Source organism: Nyctibius grandis, chromosome 1 (genome assembly GCF_013368605.1).
Source record: "Nyctibius grandis isolate bNycGra1 chromosome 1, bNycGra1.pri, whole genome shotgun sequence".
Classification (NCBI taxonomy): Eukaryota; Metazoa; Chordata; class Aves; order Nyctibiiformes; family Nyctibiidae; genus Nyctibius; species Nyctibius grandis.
This window is the reverse complement of record NC_090658.1, coordinates 94,342,142-94,363,889: the sequence shown is the minus strand read 5'-3', so window position 1 is coordinate 94,363,889 and position 21,748 is coordinate 94,342,142. Positions and strand designations below refer to the sequence as shown.

The window sequence follows — 21,748 nt, the reverse complement described above, 5'->3', positions numbered from 1 at the left end:
TCGATATAATTGGGACCATAAGCAAGCAGGTGAACATGAGTTGCTCTTCACCACAGGGTGCCTAGTGAGAACGGTCCCACACACTGGGTCTGGATCTGTGACTAATTTTCTTTCTGAATGGGGGAGCAAACAAAGTTATTGCATGATGCAGGCACCAGCCTTCTGTTTCAGAAAAGCCATTGTGTTCAGAGAAATCTTGACTCAAAGCATCTTGAAATCATGAGAAGTCTGTATTTTAGTATGTTTTGAACCAGGCTCATAGGAAGCGTATCACAGAGGCATTTCAAAATCTGTTGTTCTACTAAGGAATGACCTTCAGCTTATTTTCTGGAATGCTAAATCCTTCATTGCTTACCTTTTAATTTGTGTACGTGGCACCATGCAGTGAATAACATCACTAGCAATGTTGCTACCAACCCTCCCTCCCCGCCCCAGTATTAATAACATGATATAAAAAGTCAGAACTTTCTGTTAAAGATGATCCACACACACAAAAATTTTACTCCCATCATTTAATAAAACCATTTTGTTAAAAACCAACTTAGTAATTATTGGAATTTTAAATAGAAAATTCAGAAATTACAAAAAATGGCATTATATAATAAATATAACCTGAATATGTGAGAAGAGTTAGACAAATTTGGTGGTAAGGTTTACAGAAAACCTATGCAGAAGAGAGATCAGCTGTTCCTGAGTTAGTTGTGTTTCTGTTGATGTTCCTCTGAGATAACATGATTGCAGTGTAGAATATTCTCTTTCTACCTGAGCCTTTGTGCTAGGTACATCTCTTCTACACGTTTCATGACACTGATGTTACATGTGCCTCCTCCCGACACAGTTAAGAGGCTCTCTGAATGCCTGAGAAAGAAAATATCGGAGGCCTAAAAGTACTCCAAATGAAAAGCAGTGTACTGTGAGGAGCCTACAAGTAAAAAAGCCCCAACGCCTCCTATGCTGGCTAGCCAGAGATGCTCATCTAGAAGCTGTCCTGAATGCCAGGGCTGCCACATAAAAGCTTGCTGCTGCCTTAGCCAACTCATTTTGCAATAAATAATAACACTCCCTTAGTCAGATAGTGCCACACGGCAACAGTGACAATCAGTCTGGAGCCCAAGTCAGGGCAAAAGTGTCATCTCTGATTGACTGAAGTGGCCAGCCAGCACCTACCTCATCTATCAAAGTCCCGCAGGACACCTTCCCTGTCTTTCTGCCAAAACAATCACTGCCAGATCTCCAAGGTCTGTATTGGGATATTACATTTTAGAAGAAGTTTCCTGCATATAGGTTAGGCTGTTCTATCGAAGTGCATCTTTCCTCTATACATATACCTATTTATGTAAATTATTCCTTCATAAGGCTTTACAATATATCTGAAATGTTTCAAATCTGTACCTAATAAATATTACATGAAAATATTTTTTCAGTATTTATATATGAAGCATATAAAAATATGATCATTGTAAGATTACTTCTTCGATTTCATCTTCTAAAGAACCAAGGGTCTGAACTCCCAGCTTGCTTGGAGTGTGTTGCAAATGGTGTCTGGTTAGGTTTCTTCCTTTACCAAGAAGGTCATTGTCTCCTTTCGCTTTGACTTTACTGTTTTTATCCACAAGAAGAGTATTACTAGAGTCCCAATCTATGTTGAAAGGTCTTGTATCACTATTTTTAGAAAGAAGGATGGTACTGGCACTGCTTCCAAAGAGTTGTTCCATTAAATTGGACTTCTTTTCTTTCTTACTGTTGAAATCTGCATTTTCCTTAACATTTTCTTCTAAGTTGTCACTTTTTTGAGTAAGCCAAATCGGTCTCCCTGCTGCTTTCCCAAAGGTGGGTACGTAACTACCGAATGTTAACTCACTACTTAAATCTACAGTCTTTAGATTCCGTTGCTTCTGCCTTTGTGCTCTTGTGGCATCACCTTGGCTGTCATCCACAGGAAATCCATTAGTAACCTTCCCAGGAATCTCCAAGAATTGATTAGTTTTCTCTTTTTTCTCCAGGGAATTAGATCTTCTTGCTGTATTTATGAGTGGTGCTTGGGAAGCAGGTTTCATGTTTGTTACATTTTGAGTTTCTCTATCAATTTCTTGCATTTTAGCAAGCAAGAACTCTCTTTTTTGCCGCTCTTCCAGCATTTCACTGCTTTCTTGTTCTACTTCAGGTTTGTGGATTTCTGTCTCCATCTTTATTTTCTCTTCTTTATCCAATAAAGAGCTGCTTTCTTTTTTCACTTTGTCATATTCTTCCTTTTCCCATTCTGCAGGAAATGTTTAAACATTATTTTAAGTGTTTTAGTCTTAAAATGCCTTTAAAAGAATATTTTGAAAATTATGCAGGCAAAAGCCATTGAGTTTTTAATATGCTCTTCTATGCATAATGTTGTAGTCCTACTGCAAAAATAAATTCTTCAAAAATTACAACTAAATTCACACCAGGTTCTCTGCTAAGATACAAAAGTTTACTGTCATCTTCCAAAGGGATTAGGACATTACCCATGATTTAGAATTTTCAGAGGAATTTAATTTCTGGCAATTGCCTTCCCATTTCCTGGATTTGAATGAAAATGAATGCAACATCACTGATTTTAACAGTTCTGACTTACACACTACTTTATTTTTTTTTTGTCAGCATCACTGACTTCAGGACAGTTCTGGGGTATGTGGTTTTGGTCTTTTTTTTGTGTTTTGTTGTTGTTGTTGTTGTTTTGTTTGTTTGTTTTTTCCCATAAAGGGAACTACCCCTGTGAAGCTATCAGGCCACAAAGTCATAGGAGTCATTAGAGTTTTGAGTTGTGAATGATTTAAAGTACACTGCATCTGCTGCATACAGAAAATACCTTTAAACAAGTGTTCTGTGCACCACCACGTGAACTCAATAAGAGTGTCTGTGCAAATACCAAATGTCAGATTGCACAGCTATAAAGGGACACCAAAGGTGCAAAACAGTAATAAACGTCTAGAGAGAACCTGCAAATGCTTATGTGTACAAGAAAAAGAAAGCTTCACAAATATTTCTCTCTGCAAAATATTTTTCTATCAAGACAACTGACATGTGTTCGGCCAAAAGTTGAATACGACTACTCGGGCCCTTCAGCATACTGGCATTTCCCTTTGAACACTTTATTCAAATTTCTGACTGATGTTTTCACAAAGTTCCATGTTATCTATCGTACTTCAGATCAAGCTTACAGAAATAACTGCAACAGTTCAGTTAATATGTTTAATATATATTTTTTCAATAGCACATCATTATATCAAGTTAAGTAAGGAGCTACCTTTCTGTATGTAAGGTGAGGAAAATATCAGCTTATACTAATAGATGGGAAAGGAGGTCAGAATCATCTTACTTAGAGGCACAACTGAACAGACTCTTGGCTTGTGTAAGTTACGTGCTGATGTCAGTGGAGGTAGGAGGTTTTACACAGAATTTACCTCTGAAAGCAGCTATAGATTTTTAGAATTCTTTCTTGTCCTCTAGAATGAGTGCTTCTGTTCATTAACTACAATCACTGAATGAGTATTTTAACATGACAAGATGCAGTCCATCTAAAATACTTTAGAATATTAAGAGACTTATGAATGTAAGTCATTAAGATGTTGTGAAAACCAAATGAATAAAAAAGCAGATTAAAATATAATGATAGAAACTGACATTTCTCAAATAGCCACACCAAATGATTCAGATAACCACAAGTGAAAAGAGAAACTACAATTTCAAATGATACAAGTGAAGTAGATATGTACTGAAAAAACAGGCCATATTAAGGAAAGCAGATTTGTTCTACAATAGTAAAAATCTATTGCCTACCTCAATAACATCTAGCAAGTCAGAGATAACATCTGCATTTACCTGCTATGTCATCCTTGTTTTGTAAAGCAAAATCCCTCAGGCTTCAATATTTTTTAGTGGACAGCTTTTTTTGCTGCTGCATATTTAATCATAGCTGAGTACAGGATATAGATTACTCTATATCCCGTATTTCTTTCTGATTCTCTTTGTATAATATAACTGAAAATAATTTTCCACGGTAGTGATCTCTACAAAATAATTTTGCTCTTCTCACAAGAAACCAGCAGCCTCACTTGATTAGTATTCTATAGTGTGTTTTCCAGCCTCCAGCTGCCCGTTTCCTTACCATCATGTAGTTTTTGAACCCTCTCCTCTAAAGCCTGTGTTTCCTGAAAACGTTTCAGTTTCTCTTCCCTTTCCCCGTTTCCTTGGTCTTGTCTTAGGAGGTCTGCTTGCTCTTTCCTTTCTTTGTCTTGAATTTCTTTTTCCTGAAATAAATTGATACAAACCAGAAACGGATGGGGAAAAAATAATCAATAAAACAAACAAACAAACACAGTAATATGAACTTCTATGTCATTCTGAAATCACATTCTTACTGCTAAACATAAAAATGAGCAAGTCATCTAAACCAAGCCAGCTTTGACAACCCAGGGGTTTGGCCTTAAAATCTTATCACCTCTAACATAGTTTTACACACCTGAAACAAAATGAACAGACAATCAACTCTATTCTGTATTACACATTTCAGGAAAGCTGCAGCTCCAGCGTCATAAAGCAAAATTACCACTGTGTTAGGGTAGTTCTCTTTAGAAGACAGAAGTTGTCTTTTTCAAGGACTTCAATAGAAGGCCAGACCCCACCACCTTATTCTTTCAACAAGCAATTAGTCACCCTCTATTTCCACAATCTGATCTTTTTACTCAAGTGAGTGGGTTGTAGATTCAGATAGTTTCACGGTGGTACCTAAAGTTATGGAGTATTAAGTAACAAACAGTGAAAGAAAAAGGTTTAATCTGGGCTGAAAAATTCAGCTAGTGAGTATACATACACATTTAAAAGGAAAGAACCTGCAAAAAAGATATTAATGTCAGCAGTAAAAATCACTAACACAGAAAAGTAGTGGCAATGAAGTGATGAGAAAGCCAGTGTCATCCAACATGCGGATGCTAACTTTGTAGCTTGTGCTTATCTTAGAGTAAAATTAGCTTCTACGTTAAAATACACTTCTATGAGAAATAAGAGAAATGGTTACTACTTAATGAACAAAGAAAATATAACTATTAGCCAAAACAACTTCAAGTATTTTCAAGTACAAGATTATCATTATTATATTTAAAAAAATTTCTAAAGAGATGGCAGCCAAGTATTTAAAATGCTTGACTTAGAAAACTGATGAAAGCACAGGCTACCCAAATCTAATTTACATTACATAAAGCAATAGCTATATACAAACTAGAGAGGTTTCTAAGATGACGTATAGCTGGATTCCATGAGCTGCACTTGTACCAACTGTGCGGTTCCGTAACTCACACACCGAAGTACGTGCTGGAAAAATGCATATGTTAAACTACATCTATACTTACAGAAAGGATTTTGGAAGAGAGAACATATGAATGAAACAGACATGAAAAAGCTTCAGTCCTATCAGGAAGGCACTCAAGAGCATCATCAGAGCAATATTTCTGACAAATAGTCCTAGCCTTATGTAATCAGAATGTGTGCAATTTGTACCAGAATTGGTGTCATTCTGGTTTGCAATACCTTACAAATCCCTCTGATTTTAGCCTGAGGCCACAGAAGTATTAGCAATACTTCTAATGGTACTATTTTATAATAAAAAAGGAAATGAAAAAACAAAAAACCCCAACCATATTCACAAAGTTGGAAAAGCGACAGAAGAAATACCAGCACTATGACAATAAGAGGAAGTGTTAGATTTATGCATTGCGAAATAAGTCTGGAAAGTAAAAGAAACCATAATTAAGACCAATGCAAAAAGAGAGACAAGGCAGCCAGCACTGTTACAACAGACTGCTCAAATAAGCATTAGAAATAAAAAAAGGGAGAAAACTAAAATGAAGTATTAAAAACTTCAAAGAAATGACAGTGGCAGAAAAAGAAACAAATTGAGCTAATGGTTATCACTAAGACATAGAATATGATGAACTAAGTGTCACAAAAATGGAGTATGATATTTCTAGCAGGGTAGAGTTTCTTCTAAAGATCTGAATGTTTTCTAAATTATATTTTCTATATATTTGTATTTGTATATTTACATATATTTTCTAAAATATAAGCTCTGCATTGAACATTTAGTCTGACAGGTGAGTTATCTGGAGCAAGTCTCAAATTTTTATGGAACTCACTATTTTAGGAAGAATCCTTTCTTTCTCGTTTACTGTGTCACCACAGACAAGTTCTGATTCTGGAAGAAATTCTACTGGTAAGAAGTACCCAGTGGTCTGTACGCCTTTTGTGAGCTGTGTTCCTTTTTTAATATTTTGGTTGTTGGCTGTAGAAAATACAAACAAATCAAATCATGTTTTCACTTGAAAATATCCCACTACATACCACTCTCTCATTTTTAATGATTTGCAGCAAACATAAAAGACAGTACCAGAGCCAATGGAAGTGGACAGTATTGACAAGTTTCACATAGTTGTTTTCAGCATCTATACAAGCTCATTAAAAAAAAAAATCATATGCAAAGCTTCTACCGAAAACAATAAAAACCCCCCACCTTAAAGCTACTTATAAAGTCATTACAATTTACTGAATATTTGTTAAAAAGTCCCCACAAAATATCTCACTCATCTTACTGCTTATCACAGAAGCTACATGAAAAGAAGCAAACTCATGAAATTAAAATTCACTTATTTGCATCTTTGAAACACATACACTTATCTCTGTGGAATGAGATTTTTAAAAATCTGAACCTAAAATGGAATAATAGTAGAGTGTCTACAGAAAAATGAGCAGCAGACAAACTGTTTGAAATGCTGGCATTAAATATTTAGAACAGTCCCATAAATTCCTGCTTCTTCTGACAAGTAGATTCTACTGATCCAGTGAAAATAGTCTAAGTACACACACGTATTTATGTGGTTAGCATAAGGCTTGAAGCTGCCTTGTCACGCCAGAAGAAATCACTACAGTGATAGTTTTAGAAGATGATGTTCTGGGACAGATGTACTCTTTGAGGAGAAAAAAAGAGTGCAGCTCGTCTTACAGACAGTAAATTTGAATTAGCAAAAAATAAATAAAAAACCACCAAAATATTCATAGCAGTGAAGTTACATATTTTTAAAGCCTCTGTAATTTATCCTCCTGTAGACATTATCTATGATCTATTAGAGAATTTACTAAACAATCTTCCCCTCCTCCTTCACTGAGGAACAGCTGGTGTGAAAGGAGTTAAGAACGCTGTTTGATGAAGTTCTGGGTTTTGGTCCTGCTGCAGTTACAGCACAGTCAAACAAACAATGTGCCTTTCTTTGTAACCAGTGCTGTGTTTAAAGCAGTGCAAAAAAGTAAACGGTCTTGAACAAGCAGAGGTAGGGTCAAACACTGAATGGCATGAATGATACAATGTAGCAGAGTAATTGAAAAGTGTCACTATTAATTTTTCTGCCTTTATTCCCTTACTTAAGTTACCTCTTTTTATTTGTATAATATCCATGTCTTTTCTTGGTGATAGCTTCAACATACGATTAGCATATATATTTTTTGCTTCAAGTTCTCTTTCTTTTTCCTGTGAGTGAAAGAGGTGGGTATAACAGATGCATTACTAACGTTTCATTTACTAGTCAATAGCAAAGCTGTAAATTAAAATACAAATACATATTGTAAATAGAAACAAAGTAAAGTAATCAATAGTTACATCTAGTGTTTTAAGGAGACCAATCACATTCCTAACTTTTCTTATGCTATAAGAAAGCAGATAGAACTTTCCTCCCAAAACACTCATGAGCAAAATATTCTGGGAAAAAAAAGCATCTCTGCAGTGAAAATAAAACTAAATGCCTCTGTTTTCCATAAATTGAATAAGACTTACAATGTATGTATAGATTGCACAACTGAGTTTTCAGTGTTGTAAAGTTAAACATTTCAATGCTAGCAATGTTACTTGTCACTACCATGGAGCAGAGGCCCACTGCGTCATGTAGAAGAAGAGACATATTCTTCTTTCATGACATTAATGGAATAAAAGACAGAAATGAACAGTGAATTATCAGAAATAATCAAAATATTTTCAAAATATCAAACTCTCCACTAACAAATCAGGCTTAAAACACTCTAAACAAATAAGTTTTTCAGTTACTAATGCTACTGCTACTTGCTTGATAGGTGGTAAACTGGTGTATCTCCATTATATAAGTATGTTTGAGACTTGAGGTTTCAAGGAAATTCTCCTAGAAACTAAGTACTTTAGCTCAAGTCTTATTTATTTTTTCTCCTAAGGATAAACTGACTAAGGATAAACAATATTTTTCGGTCCTTAAATTTAGAATTTGGGCAATGATGGGGTGAGAGGATGCAAATAAACCTTTACACAAATTTAGCAACACGTGTATATCACAAATACATGAAATTAGTCTTTATACAAACCTACTGTAATGCAAGTACATCAGTAACATAAAGTACTGTATATACCTGCAGATTTAATTTTAAAAAAATCAGTCCTTCAAAACCTAATTTTCTAGTAGATCTTGTGGTCTAATCGCAATGCTTGGCTATGTACCTGATCTTGCCTTTTTTAACTGGTGCTAACAATAATGATTAACGTAGAGACATTCCTGTTACAAACACTGTAGGGTCAGAGCACAGAACATTTCAATTTAAAGCAGGAAAAGAACTTGCATGTGGTATATAATTAAGTACACATCAGAGAGTGCAGTCACTGGTAAACTATTCAAACCTGATTACAGATACTTCCAAAGATAAAATGCCAGAACATGGTTAGTAACTTGGTTTTGCTTCACATTTTACCTTCAGCTTCTGATTTAGTTGATGAAGCTGTTCTCGGAGAACCCTGTTTTCTTCTTGAGCCTCATACACCTTTTTTTTCTTTGAACGTAATTCTCGTTGAAAACTGCTACTACTTAATTCAAGATTTTTTTCCAGATCCTTCAATTAAAACAAAATAATATTTTTTTAATAACTCAATTAATTTTTTATAGTCAAATTACTTAAGTAAAATTACAGTAAACCAGCATCTTGGATTCAGATATTGGCTCCACCACTGCTGTAACACTGAATACATCTAAACCCCTAATCCTAACTTTGAGGGGGCAGATAGAGCACCTGCAGATGCTGCAGCTCATCCTTCTGGAGTATCGAGAGGTGATTTGAGGACATAATGGGAACACACACTACTTTCTGCAAGGCTCTTGCACAGTGGACCTCCACATCTCTTAAGACAAATCTCAAACTGATGGTTAAGAAACAGAATACCTCCCTGAGTGTGCAGGATTAGAAGGGAGAAGACAAGAAATAATTTTTAACCTTTCTACTAGCAACAAATTTGTGATTGTGATTTCGTTCACGTACCCTTGCCTTGCAATAGATGTTTTAAGTGAACCTGTGATGATGAGAGAAAGAAAAAAAGTAGAAGAAAATCCCTTACTTTTTAGAGCATGATTCATTTTAACATTATCCAGTACTACAAATGCTGTAATACCTGATCATAAAACTACAGATGCCAGATGGTAACACTACAGACTGAGGTGATTTGGGTAACTCAGCAGTTTATATCTTGGTATTTTGGGATTTATTTTATGAAAGCTTAGTTTCCAGCTTAATCCTTTGGATTCCCAGATTTATTATCTCTAATGTAATTTAGATTTAATTACTAATATAGACACCAAACTTTAACACCATTTTAATGACCAACATAATTTCAGCTAAAAACTGTATTGCATACAACTACCACAGTTTAATAGTGTTAACACAATTATTTTAAAATGCGTTTTTAGACATGTTTACAATGTAGACATGTTTAGACATTTTTTCTGAACAAAATTAAAATATATTGCACAAAATTCTTCAAATGGATACCCAAAAAATGTTCCAAAGTTCGTTTTTGTATTAAAAAAATTGCTGTAATTTTGTTCAGCTCAGCTCTCAGATGTGCAGAATAGTGGGCAAACACTGCATGAATGCAGTTCACAGAACTGAAAAAGAATTAATATATATATGTTTTTTAGAATTTTAATATACAGTTCCCTAAATACACAGAAAATTTTTAACAAATGCTTCCCCTCGAAGAGGATAAATTAGATTGCATAAAGTTACATTATAGCTGCATGCATTTCTGAAATGTTATGACTAGTATAAAAACACTTAAAAGCACAACTCCACAGTATATATTCTGACAAAATATAGTTAATTTGTAAACAGAAATCTGAATGCACAACTACCAAGTATGTAACTATATAATAACCTTGGAAATAATTTACTTTATGCTACTTATATATAAAAAAAAAGAATGATTTTCTATTTGCTCCACAACTGTGAAAAAATACAATTCATGAAGCTCATTATGGTAAGAAATATCTATACCAGAATTTCTTACGAAAAGAAAGTCATCTCACCTTAATTCTTTTTTCACTGTCCTCTAGCCTGCTCTCTGCATAGCCTAGTTTCTTTGCCAGGTCATCTCTTTCGGCAAGGTGCTTATCTGCAGACAGCTTTTTCAGCTTCTGCAAGACAGTTTTTGTTCTGTACAGTTCATCTTCCGAATCTTTCAGCCGTCTCTCAGTTGCACGTTCTCTCTCTTGAGATTTTCGTAGGCGCTCCCTTAATATTCTAATCTCATTGTTGTGCCGAGCCAGGAGCTGAGAGATTTCGTTTTCTGTATCTTCAAACTTATTCAAGGCTTTCTCCTGCCTATGCTGAAGCCTCTTCAGTGTCCTGTTTTCCTTCTGCAGCTCATCTAGTTTGATGTGGAGTTCAGTCAGTTCATTTCGGAGCGCATTGATTTTCAGCAGCCTCGCAGAAAGAACTCTTTTTGTAACAAGATCTATATCTTTTGCAGAAGAATCCCTAGTGAGGCTCTGAGAATGGAAATCCCACTGTGTCCCTCTTTTGCTTGGTGCGCATTTGGAACCCAATTTCTTTGTGGCTAAGAGAGGAAAAATAAAAAGCATGTTTACTATAGGACAATGCAATTTGTCTATTCAGACATCCTTCTTGGAATAAAGCTCTGCCTGAAACAATTTTATAATACTTAGCAGAGATTGCAGCTTTCAAACCAAACAATAAAAGGCATATATATGATAGACTTATGCTCCTTTTGATAGGTAAAAAATGGAGATTTATGTTTGTGATCTACTGTAAGCAGTAATATTTGCAGCCATCAATATAGGACCATTGTAAAGTAATCCTCTGCAAACTGTATCAGAAATAACAGTCATATTTTGTTAATATTTGATGATGTTTATTAAAATGTTTTAGAAATAGTGTACTCATGCATACAATATTATCAAATGCTTTTAAAAAGGCAACAATTAGCTGAGTGTTAGCTAGCTACGTATTATGCAAGATGTAATTCTTTCAGACAAATGCAGTAGTATTTTCAAATCCAGCTGCCATGCTTACAGACAAAACAGCGTATTTCAAAGGCTCAATGCAAAAAGCCTCCAAAGCAAAATTACAAATCTCATGAAAATTCAGTTCTCCCCTGAATAATTTAGTCTTGTATCACAAGTTATTTTCCACACAGTATCCTTATTTGATTACTAGTATGCATCACTTGCATTCCCAGTTGATATTATTATTTTATTATCATCCTCACAGATAAAAGCTAAACATTTTGTTCCCATCTTATTTGCCTCTCAAGCCACACTCAAAGAATGAAGCATATAATCCACCATAAATCTCTCTCAAAACAACTCAATACATAGAGAGTGCGTAATTCATTAAGGTACATCAGTGTTCGGAAGAAACATACTGAGCAGCAGCTTATAATTCAGGCTTGAAAGCTGGGATACAGCAATAGTGCAGTTACCTACACACAGACAGTGAGCGTGTGTGACAGCAAATTCTTCCTCCCCTTTGGCGCACACCATGTTTCTATTCTACAGAGAATATTTTACAGCGAAAATAAGAGCTTTAAAATATTTTCTTATAATTTCCTCTAAACATTTTGCACAAATACTCATTCATTTTCTGCTGATGCTCATTTTTTCCATAGCTTGGGCAAACAAAAGAAGGTTGTTTGCTTCCTTTACAAAGAACACTTATGTCGCATTCAGGTGCAAAAAGATTATCTAACACATGCACTGCAGGAATGATGCCACTCCTATCACCAACTAAGAGAATTCCCCATTAACCGTAGACTTACGGCCCCTTCAAGAATTTCTCCACATTTAGGGCAGAACAGAAAATTCCAATAATGAGTTTGCACTTTTGACCATATAGTTGAATTGGGGAATAGAGTCTTTCAAGAATAACATGACATTCACAATACCTTCGTGTAATAATTATGTTCAATGCTAGCTATGTAATCAAAGAACTAGTCATTCATTTGCCCCCTCCAAATTAAATAGCACAGTGGAACTGCAGTTTTGGCTTCTTGGAAAGCTAACCCACGACTGCCATGGAGAAGACATAACTTCTGAACACAGAGAAGGTCAGCAAAACACCAGTTGCACCAGGACACCAACACTGTCAAGGATCTGAAGAAATACATTCTGTGGGCAACTTCAATATTCACGGTTAGATCTCCTGGCATACTTTAGATCATAACGTTGACCAAATGATTCACATGGTATTAAGCACTTATGAATGAAATAGAGCACTTGGTTGAGAAAGGCAGGATATGCTGTGACTTCACCAGAAAATGGGTGCAATTATTTAGAACAACCTGTCAAAGTATGGCAGAGAGGCTTCACACCCCTACTTCAGCCCAGGACCTGTATAACCATCCTCTCCCTTTTCGTACGGATGTTCACTTCCCCACAATCTCAACCAAGAAAGCAACTCATGTAGGTGAGGTGTGTGGGAGGGAGCTCAAAGTGGGGCTATTTCATCCCAAACTGGAGATATTTTACTCTCAATGAAGGACCAGGAAAAACTTTCTTTCGAATTTCCACATGCACCTGACTTTCAGCAAACGCATTTCCTCTCTCTTGACACATTAGTGGTCTTTCATTTGTTTGTTTTTTGAAAGTACCCAGTAAAGCTTAGTCAACTAGACTTCCACAAGAGAGATATCTTTAGCGGTATTTTGTCAGTGAAAGTTTAACAATTGTCTGTCAATTTACTGACTGCATAGTAAGGACTTGCCTTGGGTCTTTGGCCTCAAGCCTTTTTGTCAAAGACAAAAAGAGAGCATCAGCATTATTCAACAAAAGGCTAGTACAAGAGCCATGTTCACTTGTTAAGAAAAATATGAATAATTCTGAAAATCACCAAAAATCCTCCTTACACAGGAACAGGTTAATTTCAGTTTTCAACGGAGCAGTTACAGTCTACCTGCCATCTGTAGCATAATTCACATGAACTTTATTTGTAGATTCGCACAAGGTAGTTTCCCACTTCAAAGATATTTCAGCCTTCAAAGATAATTAACTCTTTAGAGAAGTTACAAAGCAGCAATTTCTGCTATCTACCTACCTTGGTAGTGCACACGGCTGTTTGAAGTTTGTGTTTCGTGATCTCTTTTTTCTTGGCTTGTAGACGGATAGTTTAGTGTTGGCGATTGGCCAGATGAATGAGATGCATTATCTTCATCTGAATAATAGGAGTCACTATTTTTATCCCCATCTGATTTCCTGTCGTGTTCAGAATCTGGGCTGCTTACTCTTTCTCCCATTTTTCAGATTTAACTGCTACCCAGATTTTTCTCAAAGACTGTTCATTTTGACACAAAGGACCTTTCAGTTGTCACAATGGCAGCAGCTGGATTATTTCCTTAGATTTATCATCTTCATCTCCAAAGCATGAGATCTTTGCAGTTCTGTTCAGCAAGCAATAGTTATCATTCCGAATGCATTTTTCCTGTAACAATTTAGAGAGACGAAAAAAGTAAGAATGGTTTTGCTGTTTAGTTAAGAAAGGTGGAAAAAACCTATAAAATTATTCAGAATTCCTATAACCTCATGCCACGTGCTGTGCTACATTAGCCTTATTATTTATATTAAATGTGACAGACATCACTCTAGGAATGCTACTAGTATTACACTCAGTAGTTTGAGGCACTTCACCCCCAAAAGAGAAACCAGAAAACTAACACAGCTAAATCTAGAATAAGAAATTACTCCCAGGTTAGAGAGAGGGGAAAAGAAGCATTTGGAAAACAAAACAGAAGACAAATGAAAGGTTGATGCTATTTAGGAAAATAATTTAAAGATATTTTAAAACTTTTTAACCAAATAAATTAACAACTTATTCATGTGACTAGAATTGAGATATTTGTAGAATTTGACTAAATCTTCCATATCTCAATTTCTGACACTCCAATGATGTTAAATAAAGTGCTTGAAAATCAGTTGTCCCATTTGTCTAGTGGTTAGGGACAGAATGTCCTCCAATGAGACAGTCTACATATGACAGTCTTTGCCCTGGAAAGTACTCTTGTACCCTACAACATCTAGTGTTTCACGCCTTCAAGAACTGGCAGATGCACACATATTTGTGTTACGTGCTTTATAGGAAAATGCAAATACAGCCTTTTGGGTTTTTTATATCCAATAAGAAAGACCACACTGCTGGTACATGGTAAACATTGTATCTGCAGCAGGTATAAAATGAGAAGGGCTGCTCCTACAGCCTGTCTTCTGATGTAAACCGAAAAATCCCCTAATCTCAAGGTAAAATCATCTTATTTTGCATTTTTGGAGACACTTCCTGAGAATATAATGGAGCGAATATATCCAGAATTTTCCTCACCTTCTCAGTCAAAAGAATTTTCTCATCAGTTTAGGAAGTATTTCACTGACTATGCTTAGCCTCCCACATCTTTTGTCTCTCTCACCACTCCTCACAGCTCTCAAGCTTATTTCACCATCTCCCTTCAATCCAACTTCAGGACATCAAGCCTCTAATGGGTGAATAAATAGGACTGGAACTAGAGCCCATCAGTTCTGCCTGTTGAATGACATCATAAGCTCCTACCCCATTTCTAAATGGGAAAGCAAACTACATACAAAAAATTGAGCAGCTTTCAATCAAAACTCTCCTATACTGCAGGGCATACAAGGTACCTGTAAATGAGATGTACATTTTCCACTATATTATTTCCCAATAAAAGAAACATACCATGCTTCTATTCCAGTGTCTATACATGCAGAATTGCATAGCCAAGGAGAACAGAAGCGTCAGCTGCCAAGACAGGTTTCATGACAAACTCAAGCTTTCTGGCCCAGTTCACTGTTAGCACAACTCTGTCTCCAGTGACTGGAATCCATTTGCCCTCATAATCTATTCAGAAGAAATTAAAGGAATAAATATCCCCAAAGATTTCTGAACTGGGAAGCTGCTGGGAAATTAATACTGAATTATTTGGAAGAGAATGTTTTTCTTTACTTGGGGAATGACTTTCCAAAATAATGTTTTTTCAGCACCCAAATATTTTCAAAGTGGTCCAAATAAATTACATGCCTAAAACTTATGCCAGAGAGGATTCTGATGAAAACTAAAATTGCACTGCAAAGCCCAGAAAGAAGACAAGCTCTGCTTGAGATCACTTGTCCTAGAAACTGCTAAACACACGCTGGAAGGTATCAGTTATTGCGAACATTTGAATGATCAGTAATGACTGTTCTTTTTACTTCTGAAATAATGTAGATATTAAAGGTATTTCAAAAGTATAAACCTAACCATAATTGTATTATCTTGTTCGTCTTTGAGTGTAAAGAAGACCCTCAGACATGTTAACAAGTGCAAAACTAAGATCATGTAAGAATATTAGAACATATCAGGGTGCATCCCCACTCCCAAACAGCTCCACTCCTAAGTCCTGGCCTCACAAACATCTGCACAGAATGTACGTTATTTTGCTCCTTGAAGAGCAAACCAAGCCCAAACTGAAACACAGGCAGAATTTTGGGGACAACCTGTTCTTTAGAGGGTGCACAGGCAAGACTGCACCAGTTCTGTCTCCACAGGGCAGAATCTCAGAGAATGCAAAAAATATAAAATAAAATATAAACCAATATATTTATATTAAAATACTAAAATAATATAAAACATAAAAATAGTACCCTGGAGGGCTGTAATACAGACCTCGTATTAGTACAGTCATCCTGACTGAAAAAAAACATTAAAAACGGTAGTTGCATTTGTAACCCACACAAAGCCTGGTGGTGTCATTGAAGTCAAAGGCTTCATTTCCAGCTAACAACACAGGCCACAAAACGTATCAGACTTTGTCTGAACTCATCTTGGGTGCCTGGAGCTTTGCTACAGCTTATTTAGCTGCAACAAAATTAGTTAACAGCCACAGAACTTACCTAATTTATTTTAGCTTTTCGCTTAGCTTTGTACAATTGTCTAGCACCTACTGTTACATTTATATTTGTAAATAACGGACAGCAATAACAAGTAGTTATTCTGTGCAGAGCGAACTAGCTACGACCCTTGCAAAAATGCAGCATAAAGGAGTACAGGCATGCGGTGACTGCAGGGGCCTGAAAGCACAAATACAGGACAATACTGGGGTCCTAAGCTGTAACAGCTCACATGTGCTTAATTACTGGTCATCAGTGGGATGCACTCTTGGGAGCCGGGTAAAACCAGTTTTATAGGCAACATATAGAACAAATAAGAAGTACTCAACATATGTAAAACACACCACACAGTAAATTCAGATGTAATGTGGAATCATGAATCAATGTGTAGAGTAGAGTAGAACAAAGAGCAAGGCGCACAGTGTGTTAACAAGCATATAAAAATGATCCCAAATGGACCTAAGGCAAGGAGGAAGAAATCATTCACCATCCTCCTCCTGCCAGGGAAGGGTTTGGGATTCTGAAGGCTTGCTGTAAAGACCTCCCCCTCCCAGCTGAAGCCAGTCAAGTCCCAGAGGGAGAGGGGGTGGGCAAAGATAACACCAGAGAAACGTTTGGCACTAGAGTTTGTGCCTCTATCACTGTAACTGAATATAACTTGAACTGTGTCAGTATCTGGACTAATACTAAGTCTTTGATTAGACCTTTAAGATTTTAATGAGACTAACAATCAATTGTTGGCTCTGCATCTAAGATGGGTTCCCTGTTTTGCTCATAACAACATGCTGAATAAAACAAACTGGTGGGAGTTCAAGCAACCTAGTCTGTTACTTGGATGAAAGTCTGTCCCAAGGCCACATGTGGCACCCAGAGGAGTCCAGGACTCCTGGAGTGGGCACGTCAGTGTTAGAGGCACCACCACACCTAGAGGTGTTAACTTAGCCCTGTGCGGAGGCAGGGATTACTCTATGGGGTAAATATCTTCAACAGTGCAGATATAGCCTAGATACACTCAAATTTTGTCTGCCTTCAGGACACAGGACAGAAATGAATCATCACGCAAAGACTTTTTCTTGAGAAGAAAACAAATATGAATGAAAACAAATAGGACTGCATTTAGGGAAAACATAAATCACAGAATCACAGAATCATAGAATGGTTTGGGTTGGAAGGGACCTTAAAGATCATCTGGTTCCAACCCCCCTGCCATGGGCAGGGACACCTTCCTCTAGACCAGGTTGCTCAAAGCCTCATCCAACCTGGCCTTGAACACGGCCAGGGAGGGGGCAGCCACATAAATGCCTACAGTTCAATCATCAAGATGTCTAATTATATATATATAAGACAAGAACACTCACTTTCACTTACTGACTTAAAGCTGATCAGTTATTTTATAGTCCCACAAGTGTTCACTCAAGAGGCAATAATCTTTTTGAAGAATGCTTTTCATAACTCAGTGTATTTAAAACAGACAAATTGTAACAACTGGAGAATTAGAATTATCCATCACTTCCGTACTAGATATTCCCCACTTTTGAAAATATTTTGCTAAGTATCATTCTGACATACAGCAACATAAATGAACAGTAATTTTTGATGCATTCTGGAAATGCTTTGAAAAGCAATGGACTGAAAACAAATTGAAAAAGGTGAACCAATAAAAGCTCCATTGAGGAATCACCAAAACAATGTTCTGAATCTTCAAATCGTTTCCGGTTTTATAAATTGGTAATATTATTATATTTTCCATACAAAACAAGAAACCGTAGTCTGTCAAGTCTTGCCTAATTCAGTTTTCTGCCAGTTTATAATGTCATTTCATTAACATAAAGAATGCACAGTTTATCTTGAGAATGAATGAATGACTAGGATATTTGAGTTTTACTTCAGTTAGCCTAAGGACTGTCTAATTAAGAAATGCTTTGGTTCACTGACTTTTCAATTGTTACCAACTAGTTTGAGTTGATTATAAAATAAGTTCAATTTGTGCGAGTAAGATCCACAAAGGTATCTATTTTTCCCTGGTACATTTAATAAGTTTGTGAGGAGTGAAACGTGGGTCAGCAGTGGGTCTACTAAGCTCCACCACCAAAACCCCAACCCCCTCACCCCAAAAGCTCCACACATGCTTTCAGAAGCCTAGTGCATCAAGATCAGAATAGTTTAGAATGGATAAAATAAATATGGGACTTGTACAAACTTTAGAAACAGTTTTGTTTCCAGAATTTCAGACTCCTTCACTTCAGCACCTTCTACAATTGCTATTTTTACATATTTTGTATTGAAAACATGCTTATTATTATAAAAACCAGGTCACTGTAAAGGACATGACAGACAAAACACAGAACACAAAACAACTGCAATGGTGACAGAATACTGTCTCCCTATCACTCCTAAGTAAATCACAGAAACAGAAATTGAACTACTGCGTTACAGATATTAAGCAACAGAGAGAAAGGAAAATTATACAGTAATTCTTCTCTCATAGTACACCCAGAGCTTAGTTCTGTAATGCAAGACTCATAAAACTTCTAGAGTCCTTTTCAACCTTAATACCCTTCTAAGACCAGAAGAAGCTAGATGCTTTTACTGGTCACTGTATGACACTTCCTGAGTACAAATGCTGACCTCTAATGGTCCACTCAGTTTTCCCACCTATTCTGAGAGAGGGACAGCGCAAGAGCGAGCCAGCTTCAGACAAGTACAAAAGTATCAATTCAAATTATTGAAGTGCTGAATTTAAGAGCAAATAATAACTTCAAAAGAAATACGGCTCCCTCTTCTTCCTCCACCCATCTTTTTCGTATCCAAATAGTGTATTTTTTCCAGAAAAGATAGGAGCAAAAGGATTTACTTGTATTGCATCAAAACATATTCAATGATGAAGCTTTAGTAAGAAGCAAATATTTTATTAGGGAAGCTTTCTGCAGCTGCTGACTTAACTGTGTGCATTTCTTCTAGGTTTACCAGCTTTTGGTGAATTAAAATGCTATATGGTTTCAAAAGCCAGTGTTAAATTTATCTGACTCTGTGACAGTAATACTTAGTGTTACTTTCATCAGCAGGTCTCAAAATGAAAAAGTTGCTGTAAGTCCCAGGTCAGAGATGAGTAAATGGTAGTCCAATTAGGTATCGCAGGCCAGTCCTACACCAGAAAAAGAGATTATGTTTCTAAATCCTCCACCAAGGAGACCCATGCCGTTGTCCATATTTCCACCTGTACCTCCGGTGTGTGTAGACTTACCTAGTTCAATTCAGCCATTCCTGAAAGCAGCTCTCCAGTTCCCAAAGCGTAAGCAAGCAATGTTCCTTCACTGAGGAGAAGTTCTTTAAGAACATACCAAATACTATTTTTAATTAACACTTTTTAAAACATCTAACGACTACACTTGAGAGTACGTTTTAAGTGCGATCGTTCAACCCCACAATAAATGACTCCTGAGGACATGGACCGCCCACCCGCGGCCTGGCGCACACCGCCTTTCGGCCGGCCTGCTGCCTCACACCCGCCCGAGCTCGGGACGAGCCTCTCCTCCGCCCTAACTCCGCCGCCGGGAGCCCTGTGACCCAGCCCCGTCCCACCGGCTGTCCCCGCTGCCTGCCCCGGGACCGAGCCGGTCAGCCTGGCCCACACAGCACGTCGAGGCTAAGCCTAGGCCTAGGCCCGGGCCCGCTCCTAAGCCCCCCCAGTCCCCAGGAGCACTCCCCCAGTGCTCCCCGACTCCTCCCTCCGCCCTGCGATACCCCGGTCGCCCCAGCCTGGCCCCGCCGCCGCTGTTACCTGCCCGCTCGCCCAGCTGACGCGCCGGCGGTTGCCACGATACGCTTAAAGGGGCCGCCCCGGCGCGCGGCGGCTACGGTCAGCGGCTGCCCCAGCAACGGGGCGGAAGAGGAGGCGGGCTCCCGTCGTCAGCCATTGGCTACCCGCCCTGCCAGCTCGACGGCGCGCAGCTGCTCCCGGCGGCTGATTGGTACGAGCGGCTGGTAGCGGCCGAGGGGGCAACCGCTCTCCCCATTGGTGGGAGGCTACATTCTGGCTGCTGATTGGTTGAGGCGCTGAAGGGGGAGACCTGAGGGGGACTCAACGCCCGGGAGCTATCTGCGTCCCGTGGTGCTCTGGCGGCGGCTCAGGGTGGCGGCGGGGGCCGGGCCGGGCCGGGCCGTGAGTCGTGTGAGCCCCGACCTCCCGCCCCGCGGGGAGCATCAGGCGGGGTGGCCGCTCCGAGGCCCTGCCCCGAGGCCGGCAGGCTGCGAGGACTTGCCCTGGCTCCGCCATCTTGGTTTTGTAGGGACGGGTGTGTTAATCGAAGGAGGCGTTACGTGCAAGATCGGAGAGACGCCCGGGAGCGCGGGGGAGAAAGGCAGCAGGCCACCTTTGAGCTAGCACCCATCGCGTGGTAATGAGCCATCCCCCTCGTAACCCCTCCGAGGAGTGGGGTCGAGGGAAACCGTCATATGGGTTTGAGAATGAGGCTTTGGGTCAGAGCAGCATCAGGGAGTAGTGAGTGATCAGAGGTGAGAGCAAAAGGGAGAAAATTACTCTTTTAGTAGGAAGAGAAGCTAGAAGAATAACCGATGTATGACAGGTGTTATGCATATATACATATATATCTCTCTATATCTGCATGTGCACTCTGTGTTCGTGATGTGATTTGAAAGCAAAGCTCCCCTCAACCAGGAGGAAAGAAAAAGAGGAATGGTATCAAATTATAAAATACCCCAGAACGTAAAGCAAAATGGATTATACTGACAAAAGGATAAAAGTACTTTGTAAAGCTAGCAAGTAAGCTTGAATTAAAGAGCAGGCCCAATTTAACAAGGCTGATGTATTTTATTCCACAAAGAGGTAAGAGGGTTTCTAAACCTTGGCTTTTAATACTCGAAGTTACTGTATTTTTTTTTTCCATATCACAGAATCAGTCGGGTTGGAAGAGACCTCTGGGATCATCGAGTCCAACCATTGCCCTGACACCACCATGTCAACTAGACCATGGCACTAAGTGCCATGTCCAGTCTTTTCTTAAACACATCCAGAGATGGTGACTCCACCACCTCCCTGGGCAGCCTGTTCCATTGTCTAATAACTCTTTCTGAGAAGAAATGCTTCCTAATGTCCAACCTGAACCTCCCCTGGCGAAGCTAAACCTCCCCTGGCAAAGCTAGCCTTATGATTATGATAACCTTTAACAATGAATGTAGTTGAGTGAACTTCTTTCTGGAGAGAGGAAGGGAAAAAGAAACAAACAGCAGATCTTGCTTGCCTCACTGAACTTACTGATGGAATATGTTGTGATAGCACAGTGATGAAAGGGACATAAGAATTTGGGTGGAGTAGAATAAAACAGAACATTTCATACGAAAATTACAACGTGCCTGCCCGGGAAGGCATAAATGGGACATTCGGGAGAGGGAGACAGATTTGCACTTGACAGAACTGCCTCTCTGCAGTTCCAAATGTTCAAAATTAAGACTTATTGACCACTAAATGAATTTTAAAAAAC

General features: G+C 38.2%; 1 protein-coding gene across 5 annotated transcripts; it reads right to left on the bottom strand.

Annotated features, from left to right (window-relative positions):
• Positions 1-512: 512 nt before the first annotated feature.
• Positions 513-20,123, bottom strand: LCA5 (lebercilin LCA5). Of its 5 annotated transcripts, XM_068401724.1 has the most exons (10): positions 20,029-20,123; positions 19,492-19,574; positions 19,301-19,392; positions 13,414-13,797; positions 10,389-10,918; positions 8,785-8,922; positions 7,450-7,546; positions 6,162-6,307; positions 4,139-4,280; positions 513-2,260 (listed from the first exon to the last, which is right to left on the bottom strand). In XM_068401724.1, exons 4-10 carry the CDS (start codon positions 13,610-13,612, stop codon positions 1,455-1,457), a joined length of 2,058 nt encoding a protein of 685 aa, XP_068257825.1. In that variant the 5' UTR covers positions 13,613-13,797; positions 19,301-19,392; positions 19,492-19,574; positions 20,029-20,123; the 3' UTR covers positions 513-1,454. The 5 variants fall into 5 exon arrangements, with proteins under 5 accessions (XP_068257825.1, XP_068257817.1, XP_068257833.1 ...); XM_068401716.1 differs by lacking the exon at positions 19,301-19,392; XM_068401732.1 differs by lacking the exon at positions 19,301-19,392 and having other exon boundaries at positions 19,492-19,561.
• Positions 20,124-21,748: the final 1,625 nt, after the last annotated feature.